General features: G+C 38.9%; 1 protein-coding gene across 1 annotated transcript; it reads left to right on the forward strand.

Moving 5' to 3' along the window:
- The first annotated feature begins 7,247 nt into the window (after nucleotides 1-7,247).
- On the forward strand, nucleotides 7,248-18,719 carry LOC134664107 (enhancer of mRNA-decapping protein 4-like). The gene is made up of 8 exons (XM_063520695.1): nucleotides 7,248-7,450; nucleotides 15,565-15,685; nucleotides 15,817-15,925; nucleotides 16,237-16,402; nucleotides 16,871-17,018; nucleotides 17,413-17,581; nucleotides 18,036-18,247; nucleotides 18,409-18,719. Exons 1-8 carry the CDS (start codon nucleotides 7,279-7,281, stop codon nucleotides 18,584-18,586), a joined length of 1,275 nt encoding a protein of 424 aa, XP_063376765.1. The 5' UTR covers nucleotides 7,248-7,278; the 3' UTR covers nucleotides 18,587-18,719.
- Nucleotides 18,720-18,799: the final 80 nt, after the last annotated feature.

Genomic DNA, 18,799 nt, shown 5'->3' on the forward strand with positions numbered 1-18,799 from the left:
ATAATAAGTACTTTAGAAGTTATGAGGGAACAGATGAACATACATACATACATACATACCCACATACATACCGGTCAAAATCATAACCCTCCTTTTGCGTTGCCGTAGTCGGGTAAAAAATACTCATATAAGGTGCCTTTTTACCAGAAATGTGACCGATGTCGAACATTAATAAGAGTTGCGACGATTGTATAGTAATATATTTGTGTGTGATAAACTGCAGATGTGTGGAATAAATATTGTGTAGAATCACTACTAGGTAGAATCAAGATTGTGTTGAAATAATGACTGTGAGGAATAACGCATGTGATAAACTGCAGATGTGTGGAATAAATATTGTGTAGAATCACTACTAGGTAGAATCAAGATTGTGTTGAAATAATGACTGTGAGGAATAACGCATGTGATAAACTGCAGATGTGTGGAACAAATATTGTGTAGAATCGCTACTAGGTAGAATCAAGACTGTGTTGAAATAATGACTGTGAAGAATAACGCTCGTGATAAACTTCAGCTGCGTGGAATTCATATTGTGTAGAATCGCGACTAGGTGGAAACAATAATGGCATAAACATCGCATAATCCTACAGAACCAGTCTAAAATGTGTCATCGAGATGCGTAACAAAGGCGCGTTATCGGAGAGCGCACCTACACTGGTTTTTTGAGCGTTGGACTAGCCCGCGCTCGGGTGCCAAATAGAATGAGTATGACCTTTTTTGCAGGTAAGTAGCACGTGCGGTTTTCCTTAACAATAGACAATAGGATTAGCTAAAATAGCAGCGTTTTACCTTACAATAAAACGCATATTAAGCGAAATACCTTATTTGAAGCCTATATTATTATATTTGAGAGAGCAATCCTGATGACCGATGACGTAGCGGTTCATTATTGGCTGACACCTACCGCCATTTTCCCCCACCAGTTTCACCTTTCCAGTTTTTACCACCACCAGGTGAGCTCGGCGCTAACGCGCGCCGTCTGCCTCATTGGTTCTCAAAATATAAACAAAAACGAAGTTGCAATAAGTATACCACTTACCAAGGGGTTGTATTTATTATTTCAATATGAAATAAAATAGACCTACCCGTATCTTGAACTATACAGATGTTGCTTTTTAGAATCTACATGGTAGGAGAAAAAGCAGTGATTCAAAAGTACCCTCAAAGGGCAAAATAAAAGTGATGTGGTTTATTGCAACTGAGTGTTATAGCCACAGGCGATTTTAAAATTATAGGCTTCAAATAAGGTATTTCGCTTAATATGCGTTTTATTGTAAGGTAAAACGCTGCTATTAAGCTTCCTACCGTTATTTGAAGCCTATATTATTATATTTGAGACGTGTCTGTGATCGCCTGGTGGTCAGAAAACGCCAATGTGATTAACTCATCATGATTCGTGAAACTGGTGGAAACAACCAGTACCTACAAGTGCACATTACAATCCGGGTACCCGGGTGAATAGTTTATTTCCACGAACTAAAATGTGAAGTGACATGTTCTACTACATTCCTAGGTAAGGACCTTTATTATGAACAAAAACAATGTATATAAGATCGATATGTTTATTAAAAGTTATTTCTGAAAACACCAAGATAGTTTTATTTTATTTCACCCATCAAACCAAATATCCTTAGGTTATCAAATATCATTTGTGTTTACATTTATTTTAGGATCGACAATCAGCGCAATCCAACTATTTACCTTGCAAAAGGAAAATAAACTTATGTGTTATTCATCCAAGGAATATTAACAGATATCAGTTTGCTAAAGCAGAATACGATTTAATTAGCAGGCACACAAAAACTAGTTTCTAAACAATATTTCCTTAGAGCCTCACTTGTTTATTTTCAAATTCAATATTTCTTCAGAGCTTAACTTCTTATAGCCTTTTCAATTAAAGTAATCCAAATATAAAGTGCACTCATCACCATATTCTAAGCAACATCAGTGATTTCTATTAAGTTTTTAGAATAATTACTATTACGTCTTCTGGGCAGTAATTAATAGATTAGCTGCCACTATTCTCTGCTGTTTAGCATGCTGTGTCCCAACAGTGCCTACTCTGTACAAACTGAACAGAAATGACCATTGAATGATATATTTACAGGCTGCTATTTACAGTTGAATATATTTTCGGTTGTGCCATCACAACTTTCTGTTACCTCTCTCAACGAGTTCAACTAGTTAAACAAATTTTGAACTGCATTTGTAGGCACACAATGCGCAGTTATTCCGTAAGGAAATGACTTTGTAATCTAGAACGTTTCATAGATTCAAGTATAAAGGTCTCATTATGTACCAACCCATACTTAATATACCACCCTATAAAGTGGTTTTATTTTATTACGTGTGTAAGTACCACGGGCCGTACGGTGAAGCACAGACTTTTTTAATTCAACCGCTGTACATAGTAGACTAATACTAAGCAGCAAGAATAATACTAAGGTTTTCCCTCATAGAGGCCTTTATGTAACAATAAGTCTCGTACCATCATGTTAGATGTATTAAAGGCCTTTACACATAAATAAACTTAACTTTGCCCTTAGTTCTAGATCTTATATTACTATGTTTTTGAAGAGAAATGCAAGATAAATAACTCCAAAAACGAGGTTTCAGCATCAATCCATCCCTCTGCATAAGCTATGTTATAGGCGCATAGCTCTCATGAAGTAGTTATTTACTTCATAGATTCGTTCATAGGTTATTGTTACTAAAAATAGGCAATGTATATACGAGTAGGAAGACTCTCACAGAAACAGCCATCTACGAACATTAGTATAGTACATACTAACCTTTGAGGTTGCCTGATTAATGCTTCCAGAGTAATTTTTAGTATTTGATACTGACAATCATAGCCTAGCCGTATTTTAAGATTGAAAGCAGATTTGTATCTTTTTACCTGAAAGGAACTTTGGTCCCCCTCCTTACATAAATGCTAAACCTGTTGTTAGCCTGAAGTCGTCTAGGTAGTCTAGATCATAATCTTTAACGACTTTAACACCAGTGTCATTCACTTGGATTGATAACCAAGCTGGCTTTCTTTCATTTGGACTGACACAGTGTAGTTTAGTTGCCTTGAAGTATGATTATACCAAATAAGGTTCATACACACTCTAAAGTAGGTACGGTTAACTCGTTCACGTCCATTCTGTAGAAGATGCAAAGTTAAAGGGATCCAAAGCTAATTTTCACGCTGCACCCTTACAGGCGGGGTACATTTCAAACATTTTTGTTGTTATGATCACACAAGGGCCTCTTTCTAAAATGTGTTTGGCCCATGGGCCATGGGGCTTGAAGCCATGGCTTCAAATGATGAATGCAGGGTCAAAAACCCTTGAGCCAGTCTAGGGCAATATATTTGTACCATTTAATTTAATGACTCGCAACATTTGCGGCCGATTAAGCCGATCAAAAATAAATTTTAAAATTTTAGTTATACAATTAGTATAACATGATTATTTGCTTGATTGGATGGATCGCGTATGGACACTCTCTAATACAAATTTAGGTTTGTTAAGAGACGGGCTTCACCGCGTCTCATGATAATTATATATACTTAGGGGTCTTTTCAGGGAAAGTTCTGTTTAGTGGAAACGTTATCTATTAATCATTCTTATATGCCCTGCGTAGGCGGGGATTTACGTATGTAATCATCCCCCATGTATATGGGGGATGAATTATTTTAAACAAATTTCATCATTATCATCATCTCAGCCGAACGTCCACTGCTGGACAAAGGCAAATAAATTTATTAAAAAAAGAAATAAAAGGCTTTTATTTCAGGCAGTCAGTATCCATATGCTAAGTAGGTGCTTATAGTATCAAAGCTTTGCAGTATCAATATTGAACCGATTGATACGTGCGCACACAACAAGCTAATAGATGTTTTATGCCCTGCGCAGGCATATTATATGATTTTAATATACTTAGGGCAAACTATGTTAGTCTGACTAGTAAAACAGATGAAAACAAACAAGAGTTTAAAGACAGTTTAGAGACTTTGTCTGACTGTTAGCTGTTCTACTAGAGAACTAGTTATAATTTTCACACCCCTTGCGCAGGCGATACAGTCTTAGTTATATTCTATTACATTAAATACCAAACATACTAGCGTCGTTGGATAATAAATTTCACACGCTTTACGTAAGCGACGGCTACTATTCAGTTGGCTAGCTGATAATATTCACACGCCTGGCGAAAAATTTTAAGATATTAACATGATATGTCTGGCTGAGAAGAGCATATGTTTGACTACCATCTGTTTGTATTAGCTGTTCTCCCAGACTGTATAATTTTCACACGCCTTGCGCAGGCGAGAAAGGGCTTAGCGTTACGAGCCCTGTTGTCATTTAAATAACATTCCATATCAATCTCATAGTATATTTTTTCCGTCAAACCAATGAGTATCTATCGATATGTACATTTGCATAGTACATTCTTTCAACGCTTAAGGGGGCAAGTGTTTTATCTGCTAGCGCAGCAGGAAAATGAAACTTACACGCCTTACGTAGGCGACAGACGGGTACATATTCAGTTGGCCAAATAATAGTATTTACACACCTTGCGCAGGCGTGAAATTTTGAGTGTTGGTATTAAATACGCTTAGCAGCACATTTAACGCCATGTTTACTCGATTTTTCCGCTAATACCCGCTTGCGCAGCAGGATAATCGCTATAGTAGGCCTTTGCCGATATTCTCAATGTAGATAGATATCAGAAACAAAATAATGAAAATAAAATAAAAAATATCTACGCCTTGCGCAGGCGAGAAATCATAGAATAACATGATAATTTAGTATAATGCAACAGTAAACTACTCTGCTTGCGCAGCAGAATAATGAACTTTTGTGCCTTTTACCGGCAGCTGAACTTAACAATCAGATTCAAGTACGTTTTTAGTAATTTTTGACAGGAATGATTGTTATAGCAAAAGATCAATAGTGACTCTCCTATATGTAGCTATGTGCAAAATTAAAACTATTTAATTTCAATCACAAAACTCACAATGACACATAAGCTGACTAAAGACATGCAGTAATAACATACAAGAGTTTCACTTTAAAATCTCTTGCTTTAACTAGATGGTGGTAAATTGTTATGAAGTAAAATCATCTACATTTAAACTTCCAAAGTCGGCACTCTTCAAGAAAACTTTCCAAAGTATATAAACCCAAAGATCGAAAAGCCTATTTTCGATGTAGGTTTGTTAGTTACCTTTTGCCCCTTAGAGCGGAAATAGAAGCCCCGCGAAAGCGGGGCTTCGTTGACCTTAAGGCGGGCCGGACCCTTATTGGGAAGCCAACATGATACTAGAGCCACTACTGTTTAATAGCGCCCCGCCTATACCAGATATGGTATGTACTTATTTGATTGCAGCTGTATCGCTTATTTAGATGGCTTAACCTCTTGCTGGGCCATAAAAATCAAAGGGCTAAACATACCGCACCTTTTTATGATATTTCGATTTCAATGCAAAAGACAATAATTTTTATCACAGTAGTGCCAAAAAATATGGAAATGCACGGAACATGTCAGGTCATATATTAGCTTACTTAATACAATAACACTGTTTGATTAGCATACAATATGACGTCATAGAATGCGTCTTTTTTCCTGACTGCGAAGTAAAACAGTCCTATTTTTAGTCTCCCTCTTGGGGAACAATAAAAACTGTGGCCTATATACATTGCCACTCCCAATTTATACTTTCTCAATGACCTGTTCCGTGCTTATGACGAATCGATTCACTGTAAATAAATCAAATAAATGCTCGTCGCTTACTTACTGCGACGCTGCGCCGATGTGAATCGGTCAGGTGTCAGCTATACTAACGAGGTGACGAACACGAGTTGTTCGCCAAAATATTTAAAATTTAATCTTAAACAGTCGAACGGTAACACCGTTAAAAATACATTAAATACATTAAATTAGTACCTACAAAAATTCTAAGAATCTCAGAACTTCTAAGAATTTTTGTAGTGAACCGTACGCTCCGACAAACAGAACGCCAATGAGGCAGACGGCGCGCGTTAGCGCCGAGCTCACCTGGTGGTGGTAAAAACTGGAAAGGTGAAACTGGTGGGGGAAAATGGCGGTAGGTGTCAGCCAATAATGAACCGCTACGTCATCGGTCATCAGGATTGCTCTCTCAAATATAATAATATAGGCTTCAAATAACGGTAGGAAGCTTAATACAACTTCACAAAACAGTAGACATGCCATAATTTTACCCAAGTTGCACACAAGGCTGTATAGCAGCCGAACAGTACGAATACGCTTGAAGCTAAATATAAAAGCTGTATAAGGGCTGTATAGCCAGCTATAGCCAGCGCAGCCGCCGGGCTCAGTTACGAATCTATACGGACTATACATTTCTATGTAGTTACCGTGGCGCCTGAAGTCGGAGCAATCATCCTGATGAAATTCAGTACTACCAGCTCCTCGAACGATTTTATCGGACTGCCTAGATCCAGATACAGAAAGAAAAATGGTTATTTATTTTTATTATTACCCGAAAGACCTAGTTTTCCCCCACCGCCTACGTAAGTAGGCTAAGTCTAATAAATTTTTGCAATGGGCTACTGTTACTTTGCTTTACCTACTTGCCTTCCGAAATTTCAACTTTACTGCACTAGCAATAAAGTCCAATCCAACTGCTTAACATAAATCAAAAAAAAAATCAAAATACATTTATTTCAGATAACTAAGATCCATACATTGATACATTCGACTCACAATAATATCACAATAAACTATAGTTCGTTTTTTTAGCATTAGAAATAAGGTAAACAATCTTGATGTGTCTTTTATAGTTCGTTTTTATTAGCATCAGAAAGAACTTGCAAGAAGGTAAGCGATCTTGACATGTCTTTTAATTGAAAAACGCTTTTTAAAAATCAATAACTATTACTTATGAAAGAAGAAGAATATAAATGATCGTATTCATAATTGTTACATATTTGTGTTTTTCAATTAAAAGACACATCAAGATTGTTTACCTTATTTCTAATGCTAAAAAAAACGAACTATAATAGAAAAACAAATTTTAAAAATAAGTTACGGCAAATATGTAACAATTATGAATCTAATACGCTCATTTATATTCTTCTGCTTTCATAAGTAATAGTTATTGATTTTTACAAAAGCGTTTTTCAATTAAAAGACATGTAAAGATCGCTTACCTTTTTTCAAGTTCTTTCTAATGCTAAAAAAAACGACAATAATTTTGTAACAACAAAAAGAGGGTACTTAGACAAAACATAAACGTACTAATACAAAATGGCCGGTGCCGCTCCGTCGAAGAAAATGAAGCGGTCGAAATCTTTAGATTCTTTGTTAGAAAATGTGTGTAACAATAGTGAGTGGAACGAGAATTATACTGGTGACGACAGTGGCGTGCAGTCTCATGATGGCTTCTTGAGTTTGGAGAGGAAAGTTGATAAATTAAGTGGTGAGTTCATTTAGTTTAGATGAATTGGAGCGCATTAGGCAATGTATTATATATACTCAGTCTATATTGGTAGGTATTTGTTACTACATAGTTTGAAGACTTGCCCCCTTATTCATAAAACTTTACGGGCCTGATTTAGTTAAATTATGTGTTATCCCTTTCTTACAAATACATAAGTCAAAATGACAGATAAAGACAAACGATTATGCTTAATTGAGGCTTGTAGCGCGTTTATGAATAAGGGGGTTAGTAAGTACCTACCTATAGTCGTTGGAAATTTTCAAATAACCCTTGGTCACATAACCCTTTGTGGTGGAATTTCAAAAAATCCTATCCTATATGTATGTAGGTACCTCTCGCGTCGAATAGTCACGTAGCTGTCACGTAAAATATTTTGAATTAGGCGGTATTGTTGAAGAACGTCTTAAGAATAACGCCTGACAAAAACCTCATCGCAAATCCGTCGGCCCTCCGTAGGTATTAGGTCAGAAAATTTATTTACATAAAAACTTATGTATCTTCAGGCGTGTCTCACTCCGCGATTTCGTCGCTTTGCTACAGGTAGCTAAAAGTAAGTACATCCGTTCGGCCCCAATTTTGGGGTTTGCCATAAGCCGCGCGTGGCGCTGTCGCCACCTAGCGGCCATATCTGTGCTGATAGTGACAGACGCGTTTTGTTAGAGAGTGAGTCTTCTGTACTTAGTACTATTATTTATTCTGTGGTATCTTTTGAATTTGTTTACAAATATTTAGAAATGGAAATAAGGTTTCGTTATTTTTTTTGTTCAAGAATAATTTATTTATACCTACCTATGTTTGTAAACAGCGCGACGAACGCGCGTAGGGTGTTTCTTTTTTTCAAAATTCAAAATGTAGGTATTCTGTCTTTTGAGGCCTACATAAGGGTTCTTTCACAAATCAATACAATACAACATAGCCCCCATTCGCACGACAGCTTTTTCAACGCGCGTTAAAAAAGCGCTTGAATCTGTCCGCACTCTAAATTCGATTTAACGACCAAGGCTTAAAGTCAAAAATCCAACAACGCTTGATAAAAAGCGCCACCGCTGTCGTGTGAATACATACATGATATCCATTTGTGTCATTCTTAAGGCGAGGTAAGCTTTTAGAAACGTAATTTTAATGCCATTTTATTAAGAAACGGCAAAGATTAAACACGTGAAAAAAATATATGTTGTTTTTGAGACCTTTATCTAAGTACGTCGGGTACTCGTAACATAATTGGACAAACTTCGCTCGATAGAAAAAAAATCCAAACATACCCTTATTTTCCACCTTAAAACTCATTTCATTTAAATATTATACTACTTTATGTATTGAAAATCACATCAAAATAAACGTCTGTAATGATGTAATGTCCGTCGGGTTTAATCTTGTTAATTTCGTAACACATATAACTTTAAACTCGAAATTTACGAATTCACGGCACCATTTACTCGCGCCCCCGCTGCCATCTCACCGCTCAGTCCCAAGCGGGACGCGTTGGAGGTCGGACGCTTGCCAATTTTTGAAGCGCTCCATATTACGATTGGCTGATAGTACCTACAGTTCTTCATGGTATAACTCTAGATTTTAAACTCAAGTGGGGTCCCCATATTTCTTCTATTTCAAATAGACTGCGTTCTGCAGCTTTTGCAGTGAGCAAAACGTTTGCTAACCTATGTGTAAACAACTCGATCAGTATATATTTTCATAACTGCCATAGCATTATGTCATCATAAGACAGAAGGAGCAACCGTTCAGATACTATGTAACATTGATACGACCGAATAGTTACTAGAGTTAAACTAAGAAAAGTCTTTAGGCGATTTTGATAGCCCACACAGTGCAAGTATTATTTACACTCATAATTTCATAGAAGTTTGACATTTAAAATAACACTTGCACTGCGTGGGCTATCAAATCCGCTGCAGACTTTTCTTCGTCTAACTCTAAATACCATTTTTGTTCTCCAGAAGAGGGCTATTCAAGCAATATATAAAATGAACCATAGAGACTTATTTAGAGATAAATTTCATTAAATTTACATAATAACAGCGTACTGTCAATACATTTATTAGAATATTCTGTATAATAATATAATATAATATTATTATACCTCAGAATATTCTGTATATAGGTACATAAAAATATTGTTAATTTTAGGAAAATTTGTGACATTCATAATACCTATCGATACCTTTGGGTTCAATTGGCGTAAAAGACATTTTGGCGAAAATTAGTTATATATGCAGTTTTATTCAGAATTCCAAGCGCTTTCGTCCTGCATAGTTAAAATTTCGATATCTTTTAAAAAGTTGCCTTTACGACCCAATTTTTTACTATGATTTTGCAAAAACACCTTAGCTCAGAGACCGTAAATGAACAGACATTTATAAAAATTACATGTTCATAGATGTTATCGTAAAGGTTACCGCTAAATATAAATATTGTTGTAAATGACTCACATTATGTCTTTTGTTGTCCTTTAAGCCCTTCATTTTTCTTGATGATTTTTCATATCGTATGGTCAAGATGGCCATAAAGGACATATTTTAGTATTGATATTATTTTACTTGCCCTTTACAACCCGCCCTAAAAATGATTTTACCATAAGTATATGAAGCGAACCAGGTTGTACAGGACTTTTCTAATATTAATGTGTCTTAATATTATGTTTTGATAATGTGTCTTTTACTACCACCAATTAGTTTCTAAACTCTAAATTCAAAACAAATAGCATGGACGTAGCGGTGTATAATATCAAATATAAAGTTTCCTGGGACCTTTATTACTATAATGTCCTTAAATTTGAAAGCATTTACGCTAAGAGTTTTTCCGCAGTTATCTTTATTCATGGGCGTAAAGGTCTATAATACCAAATTATTAAATAGTTTTATGGGCCCTTTATTACTAAAATGTAATGTTTGCCCTTTAACTTAGAAACCTCAGCTCAGGTTTTTTCAGCAACTATCGTTATTTTACTCGCAGTGGAATCTCTTATAGCCCTGCGACAACATACTGGCCTGTACATAATACACTCTGTACCTTTCTGATTCGCATTTTTTGTTGATTAAGAGAACAAGACAAGTGTATCAGCGACTGCCCATCGCCTCGCTATCCCGATTCTCATCGGAGATGCAGCTTGATCGGGCGCAGGGATATGTTATGCCTGTTATTATTCATCCCTGAGCAGTGGAAGTGGTTGTTTGTGTGTAATTTAATTATTTCTGTCATTGCATGAGCTCGGCTACACTAACTCGTTGATATAAAACAAAAAAACTTCGTTCCAAGCACTTTAAAAAGATTGAAACGTATCTGGACGAAGAAGTAATTAATATTTAATGACCAAATCGGTTTAAATTAATTCGTTTACTTAATTGTTTCATAATCGTTTTCAAAGAAGATACTCGATGATGTATAGAAAGTAAGTTACGCAGACGTTAGCGAATATGTCAGTGTCAAAGTCGTGGTAAGGCTATTGATTAAAAATTCTAATACTAAAAAGCTTTCACATATATCTTATACAAGAATATTCAGTATTACAAAAAAAATGAAAATTGAACGACTGTTCCAATTGAATATTATTATGATTTAAATTTCATCGAACTGAATAAATGAGAGGTAGGACCTTGGACCTTAGGAGGATAGGGGATTATTAAGGACTGTGTTTGACAACTTATACGATCGACAGCAGTATATTTTATCAATGGTATCGATATTATCGAACTTTTGTCCTACAATGTGGTTAATCTATCTAAATGAAACCACACTTAAAGACTAGTTAAATCTCTCAGGTTACCTAAACATTCATAGATGGCTCCGAGTACATTCATACTAAAAAACTCGGCAAGTTCAATAAAATATTTTCCGAACGATAGACAATATTATGTCCACTATACAATAAAACAATTAATATGAGCCTATTTTTAACATTACTTTTAAATTGATCATTTAGGAATAGGAAATCGTACGCAAATTAGTTATTGAACACTCGCTTATCTCGGCAGTCCAGTGTAATATTGCACGCGCCCGGTCAAGACAAGACTGAAGATACCTTTGGGTTCGATTGGCGTAAAGGACAAAATGCTACTTTTCAGGAGACGCGAATAACTGCGATGTTTTGTTTAATGTTGATATATTTTTTTATTTATGGAGCTATATTTTTGATGTGTATTGGAAAAGTATTCAAAATGTTAGTCTCTTTAACCTAAATTAGCGATCATATCTATAAACTAGTTTTGTGCGTTGTGCGCGGGGCCCGAGGGCCCCGCGGTCTTCTTTTTTGTTGTTGGTGCTGTTGTTTGTGCTGTTGTTTGTGCTGTTGTTTTTGGTAATGTTGTTTGTGCTGTAGTTTTGTTTTCCAAAGCGAAAAAGATGTGAAGTTGTACTTTTGCGTCAAAGAAAAGGTCCGCATGCGAGCACTTCATTCCCGCAGCTCGGCCTTCGGCCTCGCGTGCTTGGGAAATCGTAAGGGACGCTCCGGGCCTTCGGCCCTACGCGGAGCTCGGCCTTCGGCCTTCGCTGGGTTTCGAAGCTCAGCGTCGGGCCTTCGGCCCGCCGCTTCGCTTATTAAAACACTTGGAGGGTTGGTTTTGCTTCGGGGTGTAAGCGGGAAGTTGGAGCTTAAACACGACCCAATAGTAAAAGTGTCTTGACAAGCTCACGTCGGGCCTACGGCCTTCGGCCTTCGGCCCGCCGTTTCTCTTGTCTAAGACACTTTTCCTATTGGGTCGTGTTTAAGCTCCAACTTCCCCCTCTCGTGTGACGCTTCGGGCCTTCGGCCCTACGCGGAGCTCGGCCATCGGCCTTCGCAAGCCTCGACGCTCCACCGTCGGGCCTTCGGCCCGCCGGCTCCGCTTATCAAGACAGTTGATTTTGTAGAACGATTGGGACTTCATTCACGCAGCTCGGCCTTCGGCCTCGCGTGCTTGAGAGCTCGTGAGGGACGCTCCGGGCCTTCGGCCCTACGCGGAGCTCGGCCTTCGGCCTTCGCGAGCCTCGACGCTCCGCCGTCGGGCCTTCGGCCCGCCGGCTCCGCTTATCAAGACAGTTGGCTTGGTAGAACGCTTGGAGGCACCGCATTCACGCAGCTCGGCCTTCGGCCTCGCGTTTTGGGAGTCGGGATGCAGGCTCCGGGCCTGACGGCCCGTCGCGGGGTCGGCCTTCGGCCTCCCGGACCAGAGCTCGCCCTTCGGGCTCGCTCAACACAGTTTTTGTATAGGATTTTGCTTTGTTCGTCATTCCCGCGGCGAGGCCTTCGGCCTCGCCCAAAATTACTGGGGGTAGGACACGCTTGGACATTCGGGGTGAAGCTCCGGGCCTGACGGCCCGTCGCGGGGTCGGCCTGCGGCCTCCCGGCCTGAAGCTCGCCCTTCGGGCTCGCTTAAAGTACTTGGAAAATTGGTTTTGCCCGTGTCAGCCGCCATTTTGAATTTTTCCAAAAAATTTTTTTGACATGGTAATCTTGGGCCCCCAAGCTCGCCGCATGCCAAATCTCAGCGCGCTCGGACCAACTTGAAAAAAAAAAAAAAAGTCGGCCATTTTGAAAATTTTTAAATGCAGTTTTATTTCTCTCGAGGTCCTCTATGACATTTGGTCGAGCACCCCCCACCTATCACGCACCGTTTAAAAGTTGCCATACAAAATAAAAGTGGCCATTTTTTCCGCCATCTTGAATTTTTTCGAAATTTTTTTTTACCAAACGAATCCAGGGGACCCCGAGATTCCGTGACCAAAATTTCAGCGCGCTGGGACAAACTTGAAAAACGTCAAAAAAAAAAAGTCGGCCATTTTGAAAAAAAAATGGCGGCGTCAAAAACTGCCAGGGTCCCTCTATGACATTTGGTCGAGCACCCCCCCTCTACCTCTTACCGTTTGGCCGGGCCGTCAAACATTTTTCGACCCGGGAGTCGAATCCAAAAATCCATATTTTTCTGGACCTACATTTTTGGCCCTCTATACGAATCTGTTTTTTTTTTCAACCCATGTGCTACAGTTTCCAAATAAAACATCTATATTAGAAATGAGTGGTAATGTAGCTATATTAGCGATCATATCTATAAATTCAATACGAAAGAAGTTAATGTCCTTTAAAATTGGTCAAAAACACTATGAATGTCAAATTGTTTATATAACAATTTAAAATATGTCTCACGAAAGCTTAATATCGACTATGAATGTCCTTTACGACCATGACATTTTTGATAATTTAGTGAGTCTTGTTTAGTAGGGGGTCGTAAGTGACATTTATTTATTTACTTAAGCTTCATTTGTTCTACAGTCAGGTTGTTATTTATTTATTGATTTTTTTTTTTGTTTTGGGGCTGACTGCAGATCCCATCTGCTGGGTGAAAGCCTCCTCACTTTTTCTCCACTCATCCCTGTCTTGGGCTTTTTGGAGCCAGTCTTTTCCTGCGACGGAGGAGATGTCGTCTATCCATTTCTTTTTGGGTCTTCCTGGGCGCCTCCGTCCTACAGGTCCGGTCCATTTTGTCGTTTCTAATGTCCATCTTTTGTCCCGATATCTGGATACATGACCTGCCCATTGCCATTTTAGATGAAGAGTTTGTGAGAGCACCTGTAAGTTTGGTCTTTTGACGTATTATTTCGCTTCTAATTTTCTGTATTTTCCTTATATTTAATATACTTCTTTCCATAGATCTTTGACAGGTCATTATAGCTTGACGTACTTTATTTGTGAATGTCCAAGTTTGGCTTCCGTAAGTTAGACTAGGCAGGATACAGGTGTCCATTACGATTTTCTTATGGGCTATGCTGTATTCGCCTTTCAAGATTTCCTTCTGGGACCAAAACCTTTTCCATGCTGTGTTTATGCGTCTGTCCACTTCTTCCTCGTTGTTCGATGGGCTAAAAGATATGTGTTTTCCCAAGTATATGTATTATGTCAGCGTAAGTGACATACTCAGACATTTTTATTCTAAATTCAGGGTGTATTCGTTACCAACTACGGTACACATCGACTACCGTAGGCTCAAAGGGTTTAACGGACAAAACGCGATTTTTAGGAGAGCCAAAAACGGTTTGTTTTTGAGAAAAAAAAATCATACCTTTTTGTTTGTTTCAATAAACGGATGACTGTATGTATGGCTTATTCTTAACTTTTTGAGTTCTTTTGAACCGATTACTTGAACTTATAATACAATACTTATTTACGAGAACAGCATATCCGGTACGCCAAAAAACACGACTGTTTTTAAGAAGAGCGTCCCTTACGTCTCTTTTTTATGGTTGTCTTATTAGAAAAAGGGCGTAATGTACTTACAAACAATTTTTGCCACAAAACAATTTTTTTAATTTGTTTATATTACTTCAGCATAATCACTGCTGTCCTACCATCTATATCTATTTATTTATGTCTATCAATACAATTTATAACAATTATTTTTACTATACTATGTAATTTATAACTGGTCATTTACGCCCCCTGAGCTAAGATGTTTTTCCAAAATCATAGTATAAAATTGACAACTTTTAAAGAGATATTGAAATTTTAACTATACAGAACGAAAGCGCTTGGAATTTTGAATAAAACTGTATATATAACTCATTTTCGCCAAAATGTCCTTTACGCCAATTGAACCCAAAAGTATCGATTTCTAAAGCTTATTATATCACACAAGACTACATGAATTATAAAACAACGTGGAATTAAACGTGATTAGAAATGATTGATTTTTATTATTTTACTGTGGAATACTCTACATATAATTATCTATACTTACCACCATAGTAAATTTCATTAAATACTCATCAAAATACGAATTAGCCTATAAACAATCTTAATTTTATTTATTTCGTCAATATATAAAAAATATTCAATATAAATTTCCGAAAAAAATTCGGAACTAACAAACCAGAATACGGATGGCGACAGAATAAGGAAGTAGACGTGTTGCGCGGGAATCGTGCGTGGGGCGCGCGGGGTGCCCCCCTGTCTATTCTATCGCTGCGTCTGCTTCACCCCCTTGAAAACGTAAAACTCCAGTATAAGAGCGCCTTAAACGCTTTTTTAACGCGCGTTGAAAAAGCTGACGTGCGAATGGGGGCTTACAATGACATCATATTATTTAACATTGAGCAAACTTCGGCAGATATCTGCGCGGAGCAGACCCGACTGCTGGCCGACCTGGCGGCGCAGGTCCGCGTCCGGAGCGCCGGCGACGAGCTGGGCGCCGTGCTGGCCGAGCTGCTGGACAAGCTTGCCGAAGACGGGTACGTGAGTTGGCTTGCGTTGCTTGCAAAAATTGAATAGCTGGCTATACAGCCCTTATGCAGCTTATTATTTTGTGAAGTTGTGTTTTATATAGAAGTTAAATATTACATATATATTTTACTATATTTAGGGAAAAGAATGGAGAGAGTGGTGCGAGGAGTCTCCTGAGCGCCATTGAAGCCCGGCCCAGCCTGGAGCGCCGCGTCGGGACTGCGCTGACGGACTTACTGCAGAGCGAGGTAATGACAAATCACGATATGGACGAAATTCGGAATGGCGAATCGCGTTATAGATGAAATTCTTGACGAATCGCGAAACGGACGCGTTATTATATATTGACGAACTGCGTAGTAGGCCGGCTGTGTTTTATGAAATAATGATTTTATTATACCTATTTATGTATTGTACTTTTTATTATATTACCTTATTGTTTTCGGGGGTCTTTTGTGCAATTTCCCCCTAGAAAAGATCCGTCAACTACTCAAGAGCTTTTCCCACCATATCCATGTGTCGGATGATGGAGCTCATGGGTACTTTGTATTTCTTACAGGACTTGAAACAGCGCATAGTGTCGTCAACGACTGAGTCTATTAAGGAGCTTATAAGGAATTTATTCAGCATTGAGGTGTCGTCGCTGTACGTGCCGGTCATGGAGCGCGCGCACCGGCAGCTGCTCAAACATGTCACCAAGATGGCCGCCACTGCGTTTGCTGACCGTAAGTGTTATCATGTCAGCAAAAGTTAAAATTAATTGTAATAGTAAATAGTCTAAGATAAAAATATGGCGCGATTTCGTCGCTTTACTACAGGTAGCTAAAAGTAAATGCGTTCCACACCAATTTTGGTGGCTAGCCATAAGCCGCGCGTGACGCTGTCGCCTAGCGGCCATATCTGTCCTGATCGTAGCAGGCGCGTTTTGTTAAAGAGTGAGTCATACGAAGTAGTATCTTCTTAGTAGTTTATGGAGTGAGTCTTCTGTACCTAGTTAAGTACTATTATTTATTCTGCCGCCAGTTTGACGTCCGAAACAGTTAATTGGCCGGCGCTGTTTCTGACGTATAGCTTGAGGATAACATTTGCATTAAGCATGCCAATATGTCATCGTACGGATATCTTTCCAATCTACTTCTTGTACCATATTTTAAGCAAATAAAGAATTGTATTACTGTTCATTTTTTCCACAGTGGAAGAGAATACCGCATGCAACGCCGAAGCCTTGCGGCAGACGTCACAGTCCTTACAAGCAGCACTGCAGAGGCACGAGAGCTTGTTGAAGCAAGCGTGCGACGGCAGCAGTCGGCTGGTGGATGCTGTCACTAGTACTACAGAGAAGTAGGCTTTAACCTCCTGTTAGTCGAAGATCCTGCCCAACTTTTTATCCGACTTCAAAAAAAAGGAGGTTATCAATTCGACCATATTTTGTTTTTGTATGTAGGTATGTTACCTAATAACTCCGTCATTGGTAAAACGATTTGGAAAATTATTTTTTTGTTTGAAAATATATAGTTCCAAGTTGGTCCCGTCTTTATCAAATCCCTGCAGTTCTGATGATGGAATCCATGAGGAATCCAGGGAACTACTCGAATCTTATAATAGGCATACATATAGCGATTTTGGTGTTTTCATCATATAAAGCAAGTGACGTTCAGAAAAAGTGTAATTTTTTGAGGTGGATACAACGTTGAAATATACCATGGGGTCTTAAAGTGGGTTCTGCTTTTCTCAGGGTCATCGAGCGAGAGCTAAAACAATGGCGTGAAGAAGTCTCCAACACCATGCCGCAAATGTCGGAGTGTGACTCTGGCCGAGCTGAATCTCCGGACCCGCTTCCGGTAGCTAGCCCAGAGCTACCTGAAGTCAACGAAAGTGCTGGCCTGTCTCCTGTCGATCGCATGGTAAGCCTGATGCTAGGAACTGTATGATAAGATGTACCTTTTAACCACTGCATATAGGCCATACACATAAAGCGGGGCGCGTGGCGGGCGGTTACTCGCACCTCATACGGCTCACACCCTGAAATATAAATAAACATGCACGCAGTCTCAGAGGAAATTGCTTTCGTGAACACTCCATTGTATTTACAATACATTTCTGTAAAGGTTTTCTAAAGGAACTACAATAGTTCGGGAAAAGAATGTACGACACTATAGGTTTTGGAAGGCAAGACAATTTGCTTGAAGTTACTTGCGTGTGTACGCTTTTTACAGCCGATTAAATTTCCACAAAGGCCACACGACACTGACTGATAAAACAGCTCTGAGGGCCTATCTTCTCTGTCACTCTAATTACACCGTAACTGGAGCAAAAGAGAAAGATGCCCGCCATCTGAATGACTGCTTTCTGTTCTAGATGTATACAGCGGAAGTATCCATGCTGATCCGCTCCGGCGACGTGAACGGCGCGTTCTCCCGCGCGCTGCTGGCGGCGGACCTGGCGGTGGTGATGTCGGCGTGCCGAGCGGTTGCGGTGGCGGCGCGGCCGGCGCTGGCGCAGCCGGTGCTGCTAAGCCTGCTGCAGCAGCTGGCCACTGACTTGCTGTTGGATACGCCGCTCAAGTGCAGGTAAATTTAGTATTCGCCCTAAAAAAATTGCCCTTTACGTAATGAAGTATGGTGAATGTTCTTGGGCTAGATATGTGTTAACGACATTGGTTCTCTTGTGGGTCTTATCTCCTTAGACGAAGTTCTAGAGATAGATTTTAACTGTGAAACGCTTGTTGCAGTTACTTGGAGTACGCCTTACTAAACCTGAACCCCGCGGATCCCGTGACGCGGGTGCACCTGCCCCTCGTAGTGGGCGAGCTTCATCATTACCTCACCGCCTTCCTACAAAAGTACCCCCACCATTTACAGGCCCACAGAATAGCTACCATTATTGATACTGCACAAAAGCTTCTCTGATACGAAATGTTGCCTGTTGAAATTATTTTTTATTTTTATATTTTATTGAAAATTAGTTTTAAGGCTTGGTAGTTATAATATGCATCATTTTTTTTCTTTTAATTTTAATAGATATTAAAGTTATGAAAGAGAACATGTTTTATTATTTATTTAAATCAGTTATTGAAGCATTTTTTTACACATAATATGTTTTTGATCTTATAAAATTTTTAT

Source organism: Cydia fagiglandana, chromosome 4 (assembly GCF_963556715.1).
Source record: "Cydia fagiglandana chromosome 4, ilCydFagi1.1, whole genome shotgun sequence".
In the NCBI taxonomy this organism is placed as follows: domain Eukaryota; kingdom Metazoa; phylum Arthropoda; class Insecta; order Lepidoptera; family Tortricidae; genus Cydia; species Cydia fagiglandana.